Here is a 22949-nt window from a genome sequence, read left to right as displayed (position 1 = left end):
TGTTTCAGGTCTGCTGCGCTGCATACCAGCGTATCAATCACCCTCTTATCATGAGAAACAGCCCCCGGTCCCTCCTGCCTCCGCCCGAAGCCGATGCAGCTCCTGCAGCGAGCCATGCGGGATGGCGGAGCTGCCGAGGGACCCCCCGTCCCCCCCCCCGGAGCAGGGGCCGTGCCGTGCCACCCTGCGGGAGGTGAACCAGCTCGTGCAGCATGCAAATCTTCTGGAAGCAGCCCACGAAGCCGCAGCCGGGTGTGAAAGCACCGATCCCCCCCTCCGCAGCAGGGATGCTCCCCCAAGGCCATACCTCACCCCGACGTGCCCGACGCTTGGGCTGCTCTGGGGAAAGTGCCTCGTCAGCAGAACGGCAGGGCAGGGCCAGCGCTGCTCCTCCTGCCCCCTCCACCTGCCCGTCCCTTGTGGCAATGCTGCTCTGCCCTGCCAGGGCTCAGCGCTGCTCCCGCGGAGCATCGCCCCTGGGAGCTCCCAGCTGCACTGGCTCATCCCAGAAGGAAAGGCTTCCTTCCCTGGTGCTGCTCACCCGGTCAGCCCCAACCCTAAGGACAGGAGCTTTGCTCCAGCCTGGAGGAGCAGGCATGGAGGGGATGCAGGGGATCCTGCAGGGCCCTGTGTATTTTGGATGGTTAACGAGTCTCCTGAGTTATTGCAGCCAAAAGCTTTGGGAAGGGGATTAAACCTCTGAGCCTGTGTCAGAGATCAAGGCGAGATTCCCCCATGCCGCCCCACAGGGATCGTGCATCTTCCCCTGGCACCCGGCTGGCAGCGGGATGCGGGTACGTCTGTGCTGGCTGGGAGATCCCATCCCCACCCCGATGCCACGTCCCCAGCGGCGGTGGGGCAGGAGCCGCGGCGGAGGGAGGCTGGAGCTCCCTGCGGTAATGCCGAGCACCGCCCAGGGTGCAGAGCAGAGAAGCCGCCTACCCCTCGTCCTGCCCCAGTCCCTGCGGGGCTACAGGCGACCAGAGGAGATGAAAGCAATCCCACGAGAGACTTCTCAGGCAGCTTAGCACTGCCCACAGCTTCCTTCCAAGGAAGAGGCTGGATGCTTCCCCTCCGCGTCTGCCACAGCCGGCCAGCGTGGCTAGCTCAGGTCAGAAACAGCACTCGCCCTCCAGCAAACACAGCCTGGTCTGCCCTGGGTGCAGCGTGGTTCTGGGCTGTACTGGCCACCCGCCGGCAGGAAACCCCATTATGTCATTTCTTCAGCCGGCTCGGGGATGGGGGGAAGCGTGGGGCCACGCTCGTCCCCTTCTACTCCCTGCCCTGACCGCGCTGCAGACCGCTGCTCGATGGCAGAAGTGAAAGGGCTTGCCGGGGTCAGGGGGGCCCTTTCACAGCCGCTTTTCTTTCCTCTGGCATGTAGGGTGCCAAGCTCCCTTGCAGGGTGCTGAGCTCCTGTATAGGGTGCTGATCTCCTGTATAGGGTGCTGAGGTCCTGGGACAGCCCCTGCCAGGCTCTCTCCTGCAAGAGCCCTTCATTTCAGAAGATCTAATTCAGCTGGGCTGCGCCGGCACTTGCCAGAGGGAGCAGCAGTGAGCACGGAGAGGGTCTCCCTCTCCCAACTCTGTTCGCACTCGGAAACTTTCCAAAATAGCTATTCCGGGCTAATTATTCCATTCTGGAAGTGGATTAAGCTAAAGCGGAAAAAGGCACTCTTATTCTGGAATATGAGCATCCGCACAGGGGCCTCTGCTGAAACACTTCTTTGGAAGAGCTATTCTGGTGAATCACCAAGTATAAAAAGCCCCCAGATGACCTCTCCTCTTCGGACATCGCGGCCCAACGTCTTCCCAAACGCATGCAGCACAGCGAGCCCACAGCCGCTCGTTTTTGTCCCTCCCAGAGCCGTAACTCGGGGGAAGATCGGGCACTACTTGTTTAGGGGGGGGCCCAAGGGGCTGCGAGAGGGTCCTCTATCCCCGTCCCCTGCCTCGGAGGCAGCCCCTACCTGGCAGGCACGTGCAGTCGTAGGTGGTGTCTCCGATCTGGCGGCACGTCCCTCCGTTCTGGCAGGGCGAGGGGTTGCAGGGCACGTAGAGATGCTCGCAGTTCTGCCCGGTGTACGCCGGCTTGCAGGAGCACTGGTAGGTGCCCACCTCGTTGGTGCAGCTCCCGCCGTTCTTGCAGACGGGCGGCGAGATGTTGCACTCGTTCACGTCCTGCTTGCAGTTGGCCCCGTGGAAGCCGGCGGTGCACCGGCAGATGTAGTGGGCTTCGAAGGGGACGCACTGGCCCCCGTTGGCGCAGGGGTTGGAGGCGCAGGGGTCGGCCTGCTGGCAGGTTTTGCCTGGGGAGGGCAGGGAAGGAGGATGAGGATGCAAACTGGTGGGAGCTACCTTTGCACTGGGGTGCAGAGCCGGCTCTGGGACTGTGTTCACAGGGGTTGCAACTACTTCCCCCCACCTCTACCCCCCCGTAAAACCCTTACCCGTGCAGGAGGCTTGCAGCTCGCTCAGCCAGGGACCCTCCCAAGCCCCGACTCGGGTTCGCAGACCGTCCCCCCCACCTTTCCCCCAGCACCGGAGGAAGCCGAAATCAGAGGCAGCGCCCTTCCCCATCCACGGGAGTTTTCCAGGAGCAACTCCCGTCACGCACGAGCTGTCCCTCTCCCCCCGAGCCGGGTCACCGTGTCCCCACACCGCGCGGCATCGCCGCCTCACCTGACCACCCCGGCGGGCAGCGGCACTTGTACTCGCTGAGCGTCAGCAGGTCGCAGGTACCCCCGTTGCGGCAGGGGTTGCTGAGGCAGACGTTGTCGCGGGGCGTCAGGCAGAGCTCGTCGGTGAAGCCCAGGCGGCAGACGCAGGTGTAGTCCACGGTGCTGCCGCGCACCACCGGGATGCAGGTGCCGGCGTTTTTGCAAGGGGAGCTCAGGCAGGGGTTGGGCAGCTGGCACCGCTCGCCCACGTAGGCACCGCTACACCTGGCGGGGGCGAGACACGCCGTCAGCGTCAGCGGGATCGGTCCCGAGGGGCTGGGGGACACCCGGATGCCCCAGGGACCAGCTCCGGGAACACCCTCCCCGGGCCTGACCCCGCACCGCATCCCGGCACGTCGGGTTTGGCAATTGCAAGGCTCTGCCCTGGCCGCGCTGGGCTGAGAAGAGGAAGATGAAAGAGGCGCCGGGAACAAAGGCGTCCCCCATCGAGGGGCCTGCACCGACTTGCAAAACCGCAGCCTTCGGCGCTGACGTCTGAGATGCTTCTCATCGCAATGTGCTTTTTTTGCCCGCCCTCGCCTTGCTGAAGAGGAAACCAAGGCACAAGGCGGGACGTGGTGGAGCCAGGATGGGGACCCCCATACCCGCACCCACCCCAGGGCACCCACAGACCCCAAGGAAGAGGAAACCCCGCAGTGGCCCGTGGGGCCACAAGCAGCACGGGGATAGCCCTGTGCCCCTGCCCGTCCCGGGGTCCCTGCTCCACCAGGGAGATTTTCATCCTCCCTCCATCCTTAGAAATCACTCAAACACGATCAAACGCAGGCTCAGCGTCGGCTGGTAGCAGGTGGGACACATTTCTGCTCCTCGCAGCCAGCTGAGATCTTCCCCAAAGACAAACCCTGTGGAAGGAGGGACGAGTGGCCCCGGCCGCCGCGTCCCTCTCCGTGGGGGCCCTGAGAAAAGGCCCCCCGACGCGGCCACCGGCTCAACCATCTGTCACCGTTGGTCGACAGGGCTGGAGCAACTGCCTGCCGCAGGACCGGGGCAGGCGACAGGGACGTGCCGCAAGGGCAAATCCCGCCGGCTATCCCAGCGAGGCTGGCACAGGACCCCGCAGAGGGGGAAGCTTCCCCCTGGGAAAGGGAGGACAGAGCAAAGCTGTGCACACAGAGACCGAGGGCACCTGACATCAAACGAAGATCCCGGAGACGAGGCCCTTCAGCACCTCCCCAGCGCAAACCCTCCCACACGGCATCTCTTCTATCAAGTCTGCAACACGAGATGCCACGTGTTTTGTCCCCAACCAGCTCTGCTCACATTACACTGCTTCCAAAGGGGGATTTTCTGCTCTGGCTGGGCTGCACCGAGCAGCCGTCACGACTAGCATCCATGGGAGAAGCGAGACGACAGCACGCTGCTGTCCCACACCATGATGGCAATGCCACCGCAGCAGAGCGGGGCACGCCGGCTGCTATCAGAAGCCTTGGCAGCAGAAATAAATCTGGGGGCGGTTGCACGCATTGCTGCGAGCTTGGGGTAAGGCAACCACCGCTGGAGGTGACGGCCGGGGAAGACGACAGCACCCAGGCACTGGGGGACCGCGGTCCCCGCTGTGCTTTGGCAGGTCGGGGCTCAGGGCACCCCCCACGTGCTCGCACCCGTTGCCACCCGAGCTGGCGGGACCTTGCGTCCCCGAGCCTCGTGCACGGCCCCCGAGGCTCCCGCGGCAGAGCAGCCCCCCTGGGGCGAGCGAGAAGGGTCCTGGGGAACGCTGCAGCCCCACGGCTGCGGAGCAGAACACTCACCTGCAAACCCCACCAGCCTGCAAACCCCAAAACAAGAACATGGGGCTTCTCTGGTGAAGCGCAGCCAGCAAACCCCCACCCTCAGCCGGCCCCAACCCGGAGCCACCGCGCTTTGCCGCGCCGTGCCGGCAGCAGGACCACGTTTCAGCCCCGCTTCCCCTCTCCTCTTCTCCTCCTTTTTTTTTTTTTTTTTAACCCAATTCTGATTTCATTGTTGGGGATTGTGTGAGAATTTGTCAGGATTCGGAGACATTTTGAGTTAATGAGACGGCATTATCCAGGCCAAATGAAAAAGAAAATGTGTATAATAATAAATCAGGGCATCTGCTCGGCACACAAAGGGCGGCGGGGAGCAGGTGTGCATCCTAATGAGGCAGAGCAGCTGCCGGCGCCCGCAGCCGATGCCCGGCTCGCCGGCGGCTCTGAGCCCGGGGCGCCGCGGCCGTGGGGCGACGGCGCTTCTGGGTGGCTGCGCCGTGGCCCCGTGCGGGGGAATGCGAGGGCTGGGGCCGTGGCCGCCTGAGAGAGGCCATTGTGCGGGGCCCGGCGGCCGGCACAGGCACGCCGCCGGCAAACCGCTCAAGTGTGCAGTCATCTGTTAAAAGCACCGCTCTCCCCCGCCTCCCCGCACCACACACGCTTTTTTTCTTAAAACAATCCTCTGGGCTTTCGCGGCGGCTGGCCGACAGGGAAGCGTCATGAGATTCTCCAATGGGAGAATAAGGCGGAAAAAAAAAAAAAAAAAAAAAAAAAAGAAGGAATAAGAAAAAAAAAAAAAGGATGCTGGACAAAGAGCCCCAGGGGCAGCGCGGGAACCGTCGAGCGCGCGGGAACCGCCGAGCGCGCGGGAGCCGCCACGGCGCGGGCTTTGGCTCGCGGCGGTGCCGCCGTGGGCAGCCGGGACCGAGAGGCGATGCTCCGCATCCCGGGTTGAGCCGGGCGGCCGGGAGGGGGGCTGTCTCTGGGATTGGGGTTCCTGCACTGCGGGGCTTAAATGAGGCCGGGGCGAGGGGCGCAGAGCTGAAAGCCCTCCCACCCAATTAGTTTTCGGACCATTTCCAATTTCAGTACAGGCAAGCGGTGGTTTGAGCTCACGGATGGGAAGCCAGAGCAGAGCCCAGCCTGAGCCCGGGCATGGTTATTAGCCAGGAGGTTAATTAGTGATTGGAGGCACTCCCCTGGGGGGCAGGGGAGCCCCTGCCTGAAGGCAGAGGGGGCTGGGGGCTGCCCCATGCCCGGCTGGGCTGCCCGGGTGCTTTCCAGGCTTTTGCTTCAGGAAACCTCTCAAATTTCAGGGAGTTTGTAGATGTTTTTTTAAATGGCTTTCTATTTGTTTGTTTTAAGAGCTGGTTTACGGACGCAATCAGCTCAAGGAGTGAGGTGGGTGCGGCAGATGCTGAGGAAGGGCTCGGCACGGGTCTGCCCCAGCCAGAAAGGGCTGGGCCGCGCGATGGGCACACGTGGGCAGACGGAACCGGGGTACGCTCATGCATCGCATTTCTTCTCCCTGCAAGGAGGGTATTTCCAGCCATTGAGAAGTGCTGGTGAAGTAACTCTTCAGAAAAGAAGCGATACGACACAGGCACTCTTAAAATCCAGTAGTCACCACCATAACCCACGGAGGAGTTTGCATCGCGCAGAGTGGGGCTGTGCGGCACAGACCCACTGGGGATGCCCGGCCATTCCCGACTCACAGCCACAAGCGCGACAGGGACGGGGACAGCCCTCGCGTACCCACTGCACACACCGCGCCAGCTCCCAGCTCGAGGAGCCCTCCCAAACTCCTTCCACGGTTTCAAAGTCATCTCAATTTCTTTTCCAGGTTTCAGAGCAAAAGTCTCTGACGGCAGGGATATCACTGTCACGATAGTGATATTGCTGCTCAGCGAGAGCACGAAACGAGGACGCTGGACACTCCTCTGCTCACATATGGCAGCACCCGGGACATGCCCACGGGCAGCCTCGCACCCGGCAGCTTCGACACCGCTCCTGCATCATCTGTAGACGCTTCTGCACAGAAACGATGCTATTCCTGCCCATGTTTGCAAGGGCAAGTCTGAGACGAGGCAGGGAAGAGCACAGCTGCGGACCGAAGCCACGGGATGAATTTTGCTGTTTCCTCCCCACGTGGGTCCCAGAGCTCACTCACAGCCAGAGACTCTGGAGCTGCATTTAAAAGCCCAACGACCGCAATGGCTTTAGAGTCCCGGCTGCAGAGGAAAGCCTGGAGACAAGCCTCACTTGCAAAGCAAGAGATCAAAAACCAGGTGAAGAATAAGGCCAGCCCAAGACGTAGTTATTTTTCAGCTCTCCCAGGTCTGGAAAGGCTGGATTCAGCAGAGCCAGGTTCAGCTCCCAGCCGTGCTGCAACCTCATCATGCATCCACCTACTTCTCCAGCGGCTAAAAACCTCTCCTAAAGCTCAGCCCAGGGAGCTAAGCTTTATTTTCTGTGGAAAACATACTGGCGGGTGGTGGCGTCAGGGCTCCGAGGTGGGCAGACGTGGAGGATGCGACGTCCCCGCGGGCTCAGCCAGGTGAAGATCACCCTGTGGTTTTTCCTTTGGCACTTCCCAAGCGAGGGCTACCCAAACCAAACCCCAAGCAGCTTATGGAAATCAGCATAAGAGACATTAAAGCTATGCTTTAATTATAGATATATGTGTTGGCAGAGGACAGGGCGGGTGCTCCAGGATCAAAACAGCTCAGAAGTGCCATTAGAAACCAGCTTCGAGGTGGTGAAAGGTGGCCAAGCTCCCCGGGGTCCTGTGGAGCCTCTGTGAAATCCCTGGAGAGGCCAGTATGGCCATGCTCCCAGTCCCACGCGTGACGCACACCCCATTCCCAACCCAGGCAGGAACGGCTAAAAATACCCGTGTCTCTCCCTCCCCCGAGCACGCAGCTGAGAAACGTTTCCTTTGAGTCATTAACCTGCTGAAGAGGCATCAAACGCTTCAGCCACGACCCACCCCACCGTTTTAGACGGTGACAGAGGGTGATGGCATCCTGACCCCGGTGATGGCCAAGCCCTGCTCCAATGCATGATGCTCCCTCTCCCAGCACCGTGCCAGCACAAAGGAGCAAGTCAGGGCGGACAATCTCACAATCTTCACTTCTAGGATATTTTCTACGTGACCTAACCAAGGGACTGGGGCTGTCACCAAAGCACCAGGCAGGACAGGGGACAGCGAAGCAGCGGCTGGTCCCCATCCCTGCGGATGGGGATGCTGCATGTGGTCCTTGCAGGTGTGAACGCACTGATTTACACTCCCCGAGCGTCTGGGGCTGCCGTCCATCCTGGTGGCTTTTTGTTTCGGGGGGTCAGGCAGAGGCTGGGGGCTGGATTCCCACGACACCAGCGTGCGGCGCGTCTTCCCCCTCCACGCCAGCCCCGAGCGAGCACCCGCTCCTGGAGCACAAACTGCTGCGAAGGGGGAGGCGCAACTAATAATGCACCGCGCTCCCGACCCATAAATCTCCGGCACGATTCACGGGTGATGTGAAGGGTGATGGAGAAGGCCTTGTCCAAGGTCAGACAGCGAGTCCTGGGGGACAGCCTGGGAACGGGAACAGCGGCCCCAAATTCCCACCCCGCTCCCAGCGCCAAGCCCAGGCCAAATCTGGATCTGCTCAGCGTGGGCACGTGCATTTGTTGTGTCTGCTGCACATCCTTAACGAGTTACAAACAACGCTGCAGTTATTTCAGCAAGGCTCCAGAAAAGCTCGGCAGATCATATAATCAAAAGCATGAATGAGCCGCAGAAATATCAGAGAGCCAACAAGCTCTGCTGCCTGCTGCCACGCCGCTATCCCAGCTTTGCATTACACATGCGCTTGCCCGGGCGCCGTGGCTTCCAGCACCCCCTCGCTCCACGAGCAGCATCGGGAGAGGTGGGGGGCCCATCCCGGCCCCCCATCAGCCCGTGGCTCCCGCGCCGAGTGCTCTGTGCGTGCGGCTCCGTGCGCGCGCTGCTGGCCCTTTGTTCGCTCCCTCCCCGCTTGCAGCGTGCAAGGCTTTTCCTCCAACCCACCAGCAACAGGTTTTGTCCCTCCGCAGCAATGCGGGCACTGAAAGCATCCCGAGGCAGATGTTTCTGTGACCTCTGACCCAAGACTAATGTTTTCCTTTCTGCGCTAAGCTGCCATCTGCCACAGCCAGCACAGATGACACCCAGGCGCTCCTGCAGCCCACCCCGCCCCGGCACGGCTCCCGCATGGCGGCACGGGGGCTTTGTTCAAATTCGGGATGCGTCAGCCCTGCACAAGCGCAGCCCGGGGGCCGGGGGGTGTTTCAGAGGTGCTGGGTACATGGGGGATGCCCTGGATGCGGGGGGCTCAGCCTGCATCGCCCCGCAGCTGAGAACGGCTGCGCTCACACCACCCACTGCTCTCCTGCCCAGCCCCAGGGCAGTCCTCCCAAGGGCTGAAACCGTGGCAGGGCTGGAAGTAAAACCCACCTCGGGCTTAAAACGCACAAAATAAACTAACAAGCAAAATGAAAACCAGGTGTAAGCTGGAGCGCGGCCACCAGACGTGCACGGGCTGTCCCCATCCCCATCCCATGGAGGGGCAGGTCCAGGGGGCAGCCCCACGCTGCGGGAGGGGACGGGGGGCTGGCGGGGAGCCCCATCCCAGCCACTGGCCCCACATCCAGGCTGCCTCTTATCTGCGCTATCACATAACCTCTTCCTCACCCTCATCTGCTGGAAGCATAAACGGCCGTGGTTGTTTTCCCCAAGGTATGAGCACCGTGGGAAAGCCGAGGAGGGGAGGCTCGGGTCTTTATTCAAGCCCCTTTTTGGGGGTACTTGAGACTAATGGGGCCAGGAGAGTCCCCGCTGCCTCTGGGGCTGCAGCAAACCCAGGCACTGGGTGCGGGGTCTCCCCCGCTGGGGGGAGCAGCCCCCACCCCAACACCCATCCCCAGGCACAGGCTGGGCTGTGGGGGATGCCGCTCTCTGCTCCGCGGTACCCGTGGCCCGGAGCAGCCATCCCAGACGAGCCGCCCTCCCTGTGCCCCAGAGTCCCCGGCAGAGCCGCTCCAGCACAGAGGTGGTTCAGAAACCACGACTGTGACCTTGCGTGGTGCAGAGGGTCCCCACCGAGGGACCATCACACCCGCAGAGACCTCTGCACCAGCAAACATGCTGCGTGACCGAGCGGACGCCTGTGCCAGTGTGGTCCGGACCCCGTGGAGCAAAGCAAGTGACCAAACGTGAGCAGGACGCTTGCATTTCAGGTGTTTGCTGGCAACAGCTGAGGGAAGGAGAAATAACCAGCAGGAGAGTCTCCCTTAGCTGCGCACAGGACCACAGCCACTGCACGCTGCTCCCAGCTGCGGAGCGGTGACACGACCCTACCCCATCGTCCCCACACCTCTCGGGGTAACCGTCATCCTTGGGCTTACGAACAGGAACCACAACTGCCTCCTTCCAGCCTTCCCCTGCGCAACCCCAGCAGCTGCAGACCCTGGGCGTTAAGCTTGCTTTCCATCAGGCATCCATGCACAGGAGTCACTTTTCCAGTCGTGCCAGTGCTTCCCACCTGGCACAGCCTGGAAGCAACACCCCAGCTTTCTCCAGAAGTTACACCCTTCCCCGTAAGACATGTTTGCCCGGTGCCAGCCTGGGGGACCCTGATCTCCCCCAGCTCCAATCCAACCAGCGAAAGGGCTGGTGCTCTGGGATATGTCTCCGTGTCACTGAGAGAAGGGATCTGCTTCTTACTCCATCTTCCTATTCCATCTTTTTCCATTGCCTCCTCACAACCCCCTCCCAAGTTCCTGCACGGAGCATCATCAGGGACCACAGGTGAGTACGACCGTCTACGGGATGGCTTCCCAGCAGCATCAGCCCACCTCGGAAACACCCCACCATGCACGGGAGCACACTCCGGAGCCAGAGGAAGGCAGACAGGCCTGGAAAATGGTCCCACTGGGAAAGCAGAGCTCAGCACCCTGTGCTCTGGTCCCATCTCCTGCTCAGTTCCTGCCCCGGCATCACCACCCTGCTCGGGGTGGCACGGTATCCCTGGAGCCGGCAGAAAGAAGATGGGTGCAGGGAAACGAGGAACACTTTTGGATGCCGCCCTGACCTCCCTGGGGCATGCGGGGCCGTGGATGCTCCCTCCTGCCCTGGCAGCCAGGGGCTGGTGGGGGCTGCTTGAGCCCCCTCCCGGCAGCGGGCACAGCCGGGCTCACCGCGCCTCACCTGCAGCTTCGCTCTGTGGCTTCTGGCACACGCGTCCGTTAAGAAACCAAAGGCTTCGCCACGGCTCGCAGGAGAGCCAAGGCAGAGCCGCCCAGCTCCCCCTCATCCACATGGGGCACCCCGACAGGGCGATACACCCCAAAACTCCCACCGGCCCTGCCGCGCTCCCCCGGCGCCGGCATGGCCCCACAAACACCGCCGGCAGCCGTGACGCGGCTCCCAGCACCAAAAACCAGCACTAGACCAAACCGGTGGTTTTTTATGAAGTCCCATCCAGGCCCTGCTTTATTAAACACTCTGGGACACCAGCCTGGGAAAAAAACAGAGTTTCACACAGGGAGGGTGGTTGGCAAAGCAGCAGGTTACTTCGAGTGACATCAGGTTAATAAAGCAAGAGCAGATCTCCAGTCTTGTTTAATTAAAAAAAGCAAACTGCAATCCAAAGTCTTTGATGTGTTTTTTTTGTTCCATTTCATTTTTGACCTAGCCCAAGCCATCTAATTGAGATTTTAAGACCCAGACTTTCATCTGGAGAGAAACTAGAGGAATTCCCAAAGCTGGATATACTCATGGACAGGAGTGGGGAAAAACGTGCTAGAGCCCTGTTCCTCCTACCAGCGTGAAGGGGAGAGGGCAAAAAAATGGCTTTGTTTCTTAAGCAGACATTAGTCAGGACAGTTTGGGAATCAAAGTTCCCATTGTAATGAAAAACAATATAATCCCATTACTAAGCAAAGTGGCCAGGCTATTCACTGGGTGGTAACCGGCTACCTGGGAAGGAGCTGCCTTTCAATGGAGCTTCATTCACAATAAACATGAAAGATGTCGAAGGAAGAGACCAAGACAAAACTTGCCTCATTCCCACCCTCAACAATGGCTGCTATGAAATATTTTTTTTTTCCCCAGCTGATGTTTTTCATATCCTCTGCCGGTGTAAATCCGCACAGCCCCGTTGTTTGTGGGAGTGGGCTGCCCTGCGCCGAGCTCTGCTCTCCCCGCTCATCCCAGTCCCCGCTCCTTCTCTTGGAGAGTCCATTTAAGGGACAACCATGAAGGATGCAATTCCAGCGGATGATCCCCAGGGAACACAACCTGGGCTGAGGCTGGCAAATGGTCCCAGCGCCCACCCGCAGGGCAGGGGCGAGTGTCCTGGGGCAGGTCCTCAGCAAGTGCTCACACTGGTGACTGGTGTGTCTGTTACACACCACTAAGTTACCCGGCTCTTCTTTTCCTCCACGGTGCTGCCCAGCAGCTGTGGCATTCGAGAGCACCCGCTGCAACTGCTCCCTGTTTTGATTTTTCGTTGGTAAATATTCTCCCTTAAAAATGTTTTATTCTTTAAGCCAGCAGAAAGAGACAGTCGGAATTTGGGGGAGATGAGGAATTTCCACTTCCCCAGGCCACCTGCCAGCCCAGCACTGCTGGTGCCCGAGGCCACTCTCCCTTCCCCATCCCTTTTGGGATAAATGCCCACTTTCACCCGCTCTGGATACAGCGCTGCCTGTGCAGGGCAAATTCACGCTGCCTTGCTCCTGGGAGCTCTGGCACGCACGCAGTGCCGGTGTCATCATCTCACTAAGCGATGATGAACTCTTATTTTTTTTCCTTTTCCCTCTCAAACCAAGTTTTGGCTAAACACCGCGCTGCCTGAGAACCAAATATGGAAAACTCCCACCCGGGACACGCGTGACCCCACCATCTCGCTCTTCTAATCCTGAACATAAAACCCGAGATTAGGATCTGAACAGCCACCAAGAGTTTAAACAAGCTATATTTAGCTCCGATATTTATAAACAGGAGGAGAGAGGGGGTTTGCAGAGCACACGGGTACCCCTGCGGCACAAACCCTACCGAAAGCCAGAGCAATTTGCACCGGGGCTGTTTTGGTGAGACGGTGAGCGGGCAAAGACGGCAACGGCCGGACAGTGATGGATCCAGCTCCCCCCAAACTCACAGCCATGAAATTGCTGGTTTCTCTTTGCCAGCAAAGCAAAGCTCCCGAAAATAGTTACTAGCAACAAAAACCTCGCCCCCTTGGAAACCATGGCCGGAGGGACGTAAAGCACCTCCAAGCCGACGGGTATCTGCTCCTGGGATCTGTATCCCAGGATTTCTGTTGCTGCCGAGTTTAACCAAGGAAACGGCGAGGGAGGGAGGGAAGACTCTGCCTCCGACACCTTTTGCCGGCAGAAATCCTTGTGTCAACATGACGCCCTCGCCGAGGGAGCGGGGACAATGGTGGCGGCTCTGCCCTCCGGCCGCAGCCCGCATTCCTGCCCCCCTCCCCTGGAAACCCCCCTTTTGTGGGGAGCAGCAGGCCCTGTGAAAGGGCCGTCTGTCGCCCTGCCTTTTGACTTGGAGGTCTGTGTCTAACATTTTAATAGGGGCTGGGGGCTGGGGAGAGCCCCCCCCCCACCTCCTCCTGGGCCGCTCCCCCACGGGGTCACTCTCCCAGCCCTCCCCGAAGCCGACGGGCAGCGGACGCGATGGCGGGAGCCGACGGCACTGCCTATCCCGCTGTCGACAGCCACATTCCTCCACCCGCCCCGAGAGGAGCTATTCGATGGGTTAAGTGGCCGTGAGTGCCCTTGGGAGGGTCTTTTTCTGATCCCCCCCCCCCCGCGCAAGGATGCACTGGCAGGGCAGGAGCGCTGGGGACGTGCTCTCCTCCACAGCTGCTCCTCGACAGCAGATAATTTCCATCTTAAAATAAACCACTGCACGCTCAGAAGCACTCAGCCCCCAAGGCAGCGATGCCAGCGGGGAGCGTGAGGTCCTCGGGGTCCCCATCGCCCCGCTGATGCCGGCTCTCTTGGCACGGGGACACGGGACAGAGCAGCTGACAAAGTGAAGACCCTCCTTTGGTTGCTCCTCTTGGGGACAGTCGTGGTGGACACAGGTAGCGTCACATCTCACCAGGAGCCACAGAGGAAGATGAGGAGGAATCGGCAGCAGGAGGCAAGGCTCAGCCCCGCAGCCCCAGCCCTCGCAACAGCCTGGGACTGATCCTGCACAGGTCCGAGAAAAGCCTGGCATCGCCACTTCTCAGCTACACTGACTTTAGATCAAGCCCAAAGCAACAGACCCCCCAGCCCATTGGCGGCCATCGGTGCTTCTCCCAGCGCCCAGCCCTCCCAGCCCACCACCACATGGCCGCTTGCCTGCAGCGTGCCCCTTCTATTAAGTAAGGGCAACGTTATAGCATCATTAAAACTTAATAAATCCATTTCCCATATAAATACCATTAAATTCAGATTTGGGGGAAGGGAATTAGGGTGAAAACTTGTTAAAAGAAAATGACTTCTGCGCAAATAAATTTTTGCAACTTGACTGAGCATGAAAGTTTCCCATTAAAATGCAACTCTGCTCCCTTTGCTGGAAATGTGCAAGAGCCTAATAACCAGGGCCTAAACATTAACTGTTTAACTGACTTTTCCAATATTAACTCCAGACTGCCGTGGGGGAAGGGGAGGACGTGACGGGTGAAAGCTTAAAGTAGATATTAATTACTGCTGTGCGAGGGAAGCACACCCAGAGCGCGCACCACTCACATCTCACCGGCATCATGCTCCCAACAGCCCTGTAGAGACACAGATGTGGGACATCACCGGCCGTGAGCACAGCACGAACCCTGCTGCGCGTGGGGCAGTGGGCAGGATGCTGCCCCATCAGTTGGACTAGATGATCATTGTAGGTCCCTTCCAACTGAAAATATTCTATTCTATTCTATTCTATTCTAGGGCAGAGCTCCCCATATGGCCCAGCCAAACATCTTCCCCCTGTCCCTCACACACACTTTAGTTGTGCTCCTGATCCTGCACCTCTCGCACCAAGCACTGCATTTACCAGTGGGCACCTCCATCACCCTAATTCACCTCCGCAAGCCAGGATCCACCTGGCAGTTTGCGCTGCTCCATCTCGCACCAAGCCAGGTTTTGATGTTCGGATAAGCAACAGCACATGGAGGGAAACCGAGGCACCAAGAAAACCTCGCTTGATGTATGTGGAAACGCCGACACCGTCCCGTACCGCAGACCCCTGCCCGTGGGGCACTCACCAACGCGGGGAGGTGAGACGCAGTGAGCCGATGTGCCAGACCCGCGCTAGAGCTGTAGACGGAGGCACTGCAACGGGTCCAGGCACTGCGGTGCACGGAGGAAGGCAGAGTCCAGACACGGGTACGCAAGTCTGAGCGGGCACCATCACACCTCGGCCTGACGGCCAGCTGGAAGCAGCGCCGAGCTGCTCTACCTGCGAGACTCAGATGACGAAGTAAAGGTGGGGTGACCCCAGGTGGGCATCTCTAACTGTCCTGGGGCTCTCCAAGCAGGCGGATGGGATCTGCCGTGGTCTGGCGTCACTAAGACCTAGCGGGGCGCTGCAAAGACTTGCCAACATCCCATGCAAAGAGATGTTGCAAAGAGAGTTGTGTTATTAAGTCCAACTGGGGCTTCCTCAGCCCTTCAGAGCCCCGGCTCTGCAACCCTGATCAGACCCTGCTGACGACAGCGGTGCCAAAGCAGGGCCCTGACCCTCACACGTCTTTGCTCCTGCTCCCACATGCCTCCATGTTCAGCTTCCCAAGAAGCAAAAAAGCAACGTCCCCCCTCAACACCGGAGTAGCATTTCCGTGCTTATTCCAGATCTTGGGCCAATGCGAGCAGCTGCAGTTTTAACCCAGACCGAAGTGCAGGCACAGCCCTGGGCTGGTGAACACCCAGCACGACATCCGTGGCTCGCAGTCCTCAGGATGGTGGTAACACTGACCTGCCGCCGCCGATACCTCTTGAGGCCAACCCCAAGGAGCCCAGCACCGCAGGATGGAGCCCTTCCATGGACCGATGGACTGGGAAAGCTGGGGTGCCTCCTCCTCGCAGCAAATCCAGGCTCATGAGGGCACCATGCAGAAAGGCAGTGTCAGGGACTTGTGGGATTTCGGCACAGCCGCTGGGCTGGGTGGCCGGAGCACCATCCTTCCAGGCACTGGGGAGCAGCGCCGTGTGCCAAGGGCATGTAATGAGATGAAAACACCGTTCGGAAAGCATCTGGAATCACCCCAAACCATCACCTCTCTGGCCTGATGATCTTTCTAACCCTGGCCCCCAAAGCAAAGAGCTGCAGGAGGTCAGCCCAAGACCAGTTTGGGGAGCGGTGAGGGAGCAGCCCAAGTGCCCAGCGGTGCTGCCCCATGCCAGGCAGCAGCAGAAGCCGGGCAGTCCTCGGGGATGGCTGGACACGAAGCAACAAATCTGCAGCCCCGCACGGAGCAGGGGAACCCCGAACACCTTTTTGGCCCCTGGGATGGAGGCAGGACTCAACCAAGACCCCACTGCAGGTCTGCTTTCCCGGTGGGGGTTAAGTTATATCCCAGAGGCTCTTCCACTCTGCAGCCCCAACACATACATGGTCTAAAACCTTCACCTGGAGTTTGGCGACATGTTAACCACAGAGAAGCCTCCGTCCAGATCCAGAGCTTACCAGCTCGCGGTAACTGCACCCCGAGGCTATTCCCTCGTTAAACACACTGATGCTCTATAAATTTCACATTCCACTCATGTACACAGGCCGTTACCATTTGGGACACCTACCAACACGAGCAAAACGAGGGTCACCACACCTCCAGGCCTGGAAAGAGTAGGTTAATTTCCAAACAATGTTATTTTAAAACTTGCTAACTGCCTCCTGATTATGTTATCCAAGCTCTTAATTGGTGAATAGCTTGGTTTTGCAGTGACTTATACGTGTGTGCCTCATGTTACATACAATAAACCGTAACAGCCTTGGAGGTGAGACCAGGGTATGCAGCATCACCTGGAACGAATGGACGTGTCATGGCTTCCAGCAGGTAGGAAGACAGCGAGTCAGGTGGTTGAGATGGAACAGATTTTGGTGGAATAAAATACACCCCATACGACAAAGCAAGTGACCTCCAGAAGCTGTCCATGGAGCAGAGCCCCATGCACTGTGTCACACCGCAGGATCACACATTTAACAGCTGCAAGTACCCGGAGGGGAATAGACTCTCTGATCTCAGGTGATGATGGCCACTGCAAATACCTCATCCCCTCTGCATCCCAGGGAGCCCCCGAGCAAATTCATCTCAGCAGGCATCACCCCATCTCTCCTGCTCCTCTCCATGCTGCAGGTACTGCTGAGGGACCTACTAAGATACCTTCTCTCGAATGTGACCCGTGCTAGCCCCTGCCCAAACGCAGTACAACCCTCTGGCCATCACAAGTATCCAAGCCATGAGAAAAATCAAGCAAAAAACCTCAGCTCAACCAATAAAATCCCGAGGCAAGTTAGCAGGAGTCAGTGGGACCACCTGAGACAACTGATAACCATCAAGACGCCTTGCAGAGAGCAGAGATGTAAACAGAGATTCTTCTAGAAAAGAGCCCCAAATCCCGCTGCTGTCCCAGTGACCTCACCAGCTGGGCTTCTCAGCGAAGTTTCTCTTCCACTGGAATCCGCAACAGGTGACGCTTTTGTATTTCTAATCTACCCTCTTACCCATTTCCACCTTGTTCTTTCCGAGAATGAGATCAGACTCGAAAGAGCCATCAAGAGTTCTCAACATGGCTGAATCACCGCTCGTCTACTTCTTTAAGAGCTTCCTCTGGTTGATTGTTCAACACTCCACCCTCTTCCTCTCCAGCACGGAGACTGCATTTTTTCTTTGTTATTATTTCATGGAAATAACGTTGGGTTAAAGCACATGAGAAAAACCAAACCAGAAGAAAACTTCCGCCCTTTACAATGAGATAACAATGACTGAGCAGTTGAATAACTTGAAGGGTACAGAGAGCTGCAGGGCTCAGATCACTCCTCTGTCTTCCTGGTTGTCTCCTGAAAGAGTTTTGAGCTAAAATAATTATCTCTTCCCGCTACGGTCCCCCTCTGAATATTTCTTCCAATGTTTCTGGCCCACTGCCTATGGAAGCTGGTGGTGGCAACGGGCACCAGCTCAGGAGCCATTGCCCCGGCTGAACTACAACACCACGCTGATTCATAAACAGAGGAAGTACTTTAGCAAACTGACTTTTCCCCCTTTTCAGCGCAAGCCTAGTGATTAATTTAACTTATTCTTTTCCTTTGCCGTCTCTTTTGCTTCTCTGGGCAAGGGTATGACAACCCAGACGCAGCTCCTCTGACTTTAATGGTGAAAGGCTGGTGGAGTGGGGTTTGAAACTCAGCCCTCTTTCATGCCATCTGCTTTTAACTAGCAGAGCAAGGGAGGTCCTGGGAATAAACGTCACGTGGCACAGCAATCTAAAATCAGCCCTACTCATTTGCAGGGATGCCAGTCAAAACTACGGTTATCCAACAGTCTAATTAGGAGCTATCACTAGAAGTCAAAACGACCTTTTGGAAAACCTTCTCATTTTGCATGGGAAAATGCCTTAATCAAAGGCGAGTGCCTTTTCTGGAAAGCCACAGCTCCCCAGCGCCGTGAAACCACACGTCAAACACTGCAGCAGCCACCGTCTGCAGGCCGGACCTTTTAAAGCTCCAGATCTGGTGCAAGTGCCATGCGTGGGACAGAAACACCCCGCACCTTCAGCTGGGGTCCATGCAAGATGCACGAAACTCTGCTGCTGCTTTTCCAGCACTGAAAGACCCGACTACCCCTGCCAAGATGGAAAGCAGCTCCAAAGGCGGCTTAATTAGGCCGCTTCTGTCGCGAGTCCTCCAGCCGATCAAATGCTCAGTCCTTTCCATTCAATTAAAGCCCTGCATGCCCCGGACTGCCTGGCAAAGGGACAAGCAAGATAAGGTACCTGGAGTTTTACAAACTATCGCTGTAAAATAATAAAGGCAGAGAAAGCTCCTCGTCTCGCACCGGCGATTCCCTTTCCGTAACAGGGCTGATAACCCGGTTTTGGAGTTATCAGAGTCGTCTTCATGTAACCCAACTAGCTCTCTCCCGCCACAAACGCCGGGACGCTTGTCCGCTGGAGTAGCGTCTCCCTCGTATGCTATTTATTTCACTCCACTTTCTAATTGGATTTGTGGGGGCAGCACAATGGGGCTTTATGGCCAAACTTTGTTAAGTGCCAGGCCAAGCGGAGATGTGGCCAGCAGCCAAAATGGTGCATTTCACGCAGGCGCCAAAGGGCAGTGCCAAGCTTTTCTGCGTCTGGTATCTGTGTTCTTGGCTCTGCTTTGTTTAAGAAGCTTGGAAGCAAAACTCCTCGTAAAGAGATATTCAAACAAGTGAAAAACCAGGATTTTGCAAGCTGCTATCAGATACCTTGGAAAGTTGCACCTCCTCCAGTCTGGCAGTACCTCTAATATCTGCCCCCATCGCCCATGGAGCATACCCTGCACGGGACAAGCGCTTTTAACACACTGAGAGCACACACCTTAGTTTCCTGCAAAAATAACTCGCACACACTTGCGAAGCCATCCTGGCGTCTGCAGCCAAGAGAGAGGCGGTTATTCACAGCTAGCAACGAAGAAGTTCTTTAAAGTTAACTTTTTCTCTTAAAAAAAACCCACCCCAAGCCTACTTTGGAGGCTTCTCCTCCAAACAGAGCTCGCACGCATCAGATCTAATTAGATTCCATCACCATCTGCACATGAAATGTAAATCAGGAGTTGCAGAGACTTAAGAAAAAAAGGGAAGAATGACCACAAGGAAAAGGAGGGGTGTAAGGTTGGGGAGGGGGTGGAGGGTTGGGCATTCTGGGAAGCCATACATGATTAGTCACACAGCATTAATCTGCCTCCCTTAACAATAGCTGCCGAATTTCGACCGAATCCCAGCTGTCGCTCTTTGAATGAAAGAAAACAAGATTTAGAGCGTCAAGCGTTGGTAAGGGCTTCTGTGCAAAAAAAAGTGGCGTGCATTCATTAGTGGCTCACAAAGGGACCCAGCCTTTGTCCATTAAATTGCTCATGTGCCTGATTGATTTGCTGATTTATTTGCACCAAAGGGTTGGGGGGCTCAGCTTGGAGAAGGGGGCGGGAGGTGCCCGGCTACTGGGCAGAGTAACGGCACCCAGGCGGATTTGCAAAAAAGCAACACACATTGTCAAGGGAAACTGCCATTCAACAGGTTGGGATTGGAAATGCCTTCAGGTTCCTCCGCCGAGGACTTCCTATTTGGAAATTTGGGGTGGGTGGGAACGTCTCCCCGCCTGCTCTCAGCTCGGGCCACGTTCAACAGGCAGAGGGGAAATCTGGCCGGAAAACAGAGCCTTGCCCATTCACATTTCTTTTATGGAATAGTTTTAAAAAGGGAGCTGGAGTCTTATTCATTTCTCTTGGTTATTGTTCCCTGGGAGCCTGGAGTGAATCGGCCATCGCTGCGGTGGGTCGGTTGGTCCTTCAAAGAGTCCCAACGCTTTACACATCCGTTTCCCCACAATCGCCTTGGAGAAAGCTCCTGCCCGGGTGCCAGGTCCCACCAAGAACGCCGGGCTGGACCGCAGCTTGGCACCGGCGCCGGCAGGGCTGCGGGAGGAGGTGGCCCTGCTCCCCCGCCTGTGCCGGGTGATGCCTCGCGGACGCACGGACATCAACGGGGCAGCTCCAGCATCCAGAGCCACGCCATGAAATCTCTCTGGAATGTTTATTGGAGATGTACTGGACACCGCACCATGAACTGCCAGGGTGCAAGGGACTGAAAGGCAACGCTTCGGAGCCAGGAGGGAATAGCTGGAAGACAGACAGACAGCCTCCCTCCCTGCCCAGCGGTCCAACGAGCGCCGCGGGCTGGCCCTACCTCCTGCTCCATCAGCAGGGCAGTCTGCATAGGTTAACACCAGCAAAACATGGCCCTTTGCCCATGTTTTTCCACCCAGCTAGGAACAAAGCCCAGTCCTGCCAAACTCGCAGCGACTCCTACACAAGCAGGTTATTCTTGCCACTCAAGGAAAGAAAAAGCATCTTGCCCTATTAAATCCAGAGCCTTCAAAGCAAAGTCAACATGCATGTCAATACTTTGGTCGGGGGAGATGAAAATCCTCTGGCTCCTCCATACTTACTGGCACACCTCCGTCCCGTTGAGAAAAGTTTCACACTTGCCCCCGTTGAGGCAGGATTCGGCAAGCTGCGTGCACCGTAAACCTGCAAACAGAAGGAAAGCGTTAGCCATAGCGCAGGTCGCGGCGGGGGGGGAGGCTGCATCCCCTAGCGTCACCCGGACCGGGGACAGGCTCGCCGAGACCCCCACAGCACCCTGCCCCTGCGCAGCCTGGTGAGGTGGGGGCTGCGGCGCCCGGCGGCCCCCACCCACAGGGTGATGGAGGCGGGCAGGGACTGCGTGGCCCCAGCACTGAGAGGTTCACCTAAAAATAAGCTTGGGGTGGGCTTGAGGGTAGGCTCTGCCTTCTCCACCAGTGGGAGGACTGACAGAGAGAAACCCCAGATCAGGCCCTTGAGTGACAAATGCCATTTGGGAAAAACCATCTGCCCGAGGGCCCATTAGCTACCATTAACTCGGTAATGAAATGAGTCGCCCGTCACAACTTGCTATGAGTAAAGGTTTCATTGTCTGGCCCTCAGAGCCAAATTCTGCAGAGTTACCACAGCAACTTGCTGAAAGTACCAGAATCGCTTCCGATTTCCACCCCGGCTTGCTCTTCCCCTTCTCTGCCCTGCTCGCTCTTCACGGTAACCGGTTCTGCGACACGCGTGTGCAGCCAAAACAGTTTCACATTGAGTGACTACAGCTTCGCACCGCCACCGCCAGAACCAAACTTCTCAGCCGGACGGCTGCCGAGCCCCACGCACCCCGGGGACACCCCGCTGCGCTTGGGGCTTCGTCCCCAGCCCCGACACGTCCCACGGGGGATGGACTGGGGTGCTGGGGACCACACCGGCCGGGCCCAACTTTCCGCAAACTTTCCCTCCGAGGGGGCCGGGTGCCAGGCATGGTTCTCAGCCCGGGCTGCCCCGGTGCGGAGCGGGGTGAAGGCAGCCCTTCTGCCTTCCCTTCCCAAAATCCTCCCAGGACACTCCTGCTCCGGAGGAGGCTGCTCGCTCGGCCCCGGGACGGGATGAGACGGGACGGGACGGGACGGGGGGGGGCATCGCAGGGCCCCGGCCCCCCCGGGGCGGGTTGCTCCCCGCTCCGCCCCGCACCTCCGACCACTTTTAGGGCTCTTTTCCCCGGCCCCGACCGGCCGCCCCCGACTCTCGCCCAGCAATTCGCGGCGGAGGACCCGGACCCGCCCCGGGGCCGGGGCCGGCGCCGGGGAAGGAGCGGGGGGGGGGGGGGGGGGGGTGTAGAAAACCGAGGGGGACCCGGCTGACTTTCAAGAAACAGGAAACCGAGAAAAATTTGCAAAACGGTCAAAAGCTCTCGCGGAACAACAGGCAGGAGCGCGGCCGCCCTGCGCGCCCCTCCGCCGGGACGAGCCCGTCCCCGAGCTCCGGCTCTCCCCCCCCCCCCCCGGGCTCCCCGGGCTCCCCGCCGTCCCGAGCTCCGGTCCCCCCCGACGGCAGCGAGCGCCTTTCCTCCGCGGCACCCCCCGGTCCCGAGCTCCGTTTCCCGGCGGCCCCGATCTCCGGTTCCCCCACCACCTCCTCCGGGCCACCCAACTCCGCTCCCCCCCCCCCCCCCCCCCCCCCCGCCACGGTTCCGGCCCCGGTTCTCCCCCGGTGGCGGCGCCGAGCTCCGGTCCCCCCGCAGGAGCTGAGCCCGGTCCCCGGGCATCCCGCGGCACCGAGTCCCGGTTCCCACGGGGGACCCCCCCGCCTCCCTCCACCGCTCCGGTGCCCAGCCGGGACCGGGACACACGCCGCTCCCGGCAAACTTCCCGCCGGGAACTGAAGCGGCGGGTCGGGGCCCCGCAGCACGGCGGCCCTCACCTCGCGTCAGGGCGGGCAGTAAGAGCACCAGGAGGCCGGGCGCCAGGAGCCGCTCCATCCCGCTCTTCTCCCACCGCTCACAGCCGCATAGATCCGCGGGGTCTCGGCCGAGCCGAGCCGGTGCCGGTACCGGTGTGCCGGTAAGGCGCTGCCCCACCGGGAGCCCCAGACACACCGCGCCCCAGCTCCGAGCGAAGCGACTCCGAGCGCCGGCGCCTCCCGCGGCTGCTCAGCCCCGGCGGGCCGGGCCGGGCCGGGCGGGAGGGAGGGAGGGCGGAGGGGGGGGGCGGGACGGCGCGGGGCGGGACGCCACTCCACTCCGCTCCGCTCCGCTCCACTCCGCTCCACGGCACGGCACGGCACGGGATGGGACGGGACGCTCCTCCCTACCCAGCCCGCGGGGCCGCCGCTGGGAACCCCCTTCCCGCCACG

At 59.0% G+C, this 22949-nt stretch overlaps 1 protein-coding gene across 2 annotated transcripts in view; it reads right to left on the bottom strand.

Moving 5' to 3' along the window:
• The window catches only part of NOTCH1 (notch receptor 1), a 45111-nt gene extending 22371 nt beyond the window's left edge, over positions 1-22740 (bottom strand). For both annotated transcript variants that reach the window (XM_030000497.2, XM_030000498.2), the window contains exons 1-4: positions 22518-22740; positions 20690-20771; positions 2683-2945; positions 1971-2309 (exon numbers count right to left, since the gene is read on the bottom strand). In XM_030000497.2, coding sequence (XP_029856357.1) covers positions 1971-2309; positions 2683-2945; positions 20690-20771; positions 22518-22575 — 742 coding nt within the window. In that variant the 5' untranslated portion in view covers positions 22576-22740. The remainder of the gene's footprint in view (positions 1-1970; positions 2310-2682; positions 2946-20689; positions 20772-22517) is intronic.
• Positions 22741-22949: the final 209 nt, after the last annotated feature.

The sequence above is a fragment of the Aquila chrysaetos genome, chromosome 24 (genome assembly GCF_900496995.4).
Source record: "Aquila chrysaetos chrysaetos chromosome 24, bAquChr1.4, whole genome shotgun sequence".
In the NCBI taxonomy this organism is placed as follows: Eukaryota; Metazoa; Chordata; class Aves; order Accipitriformes; family Accipitridae; genus Aquila; species Aquila chrysaetos.
This window is presented reverse-complemented; position numbering and strand designations above follow the sequence as displayed.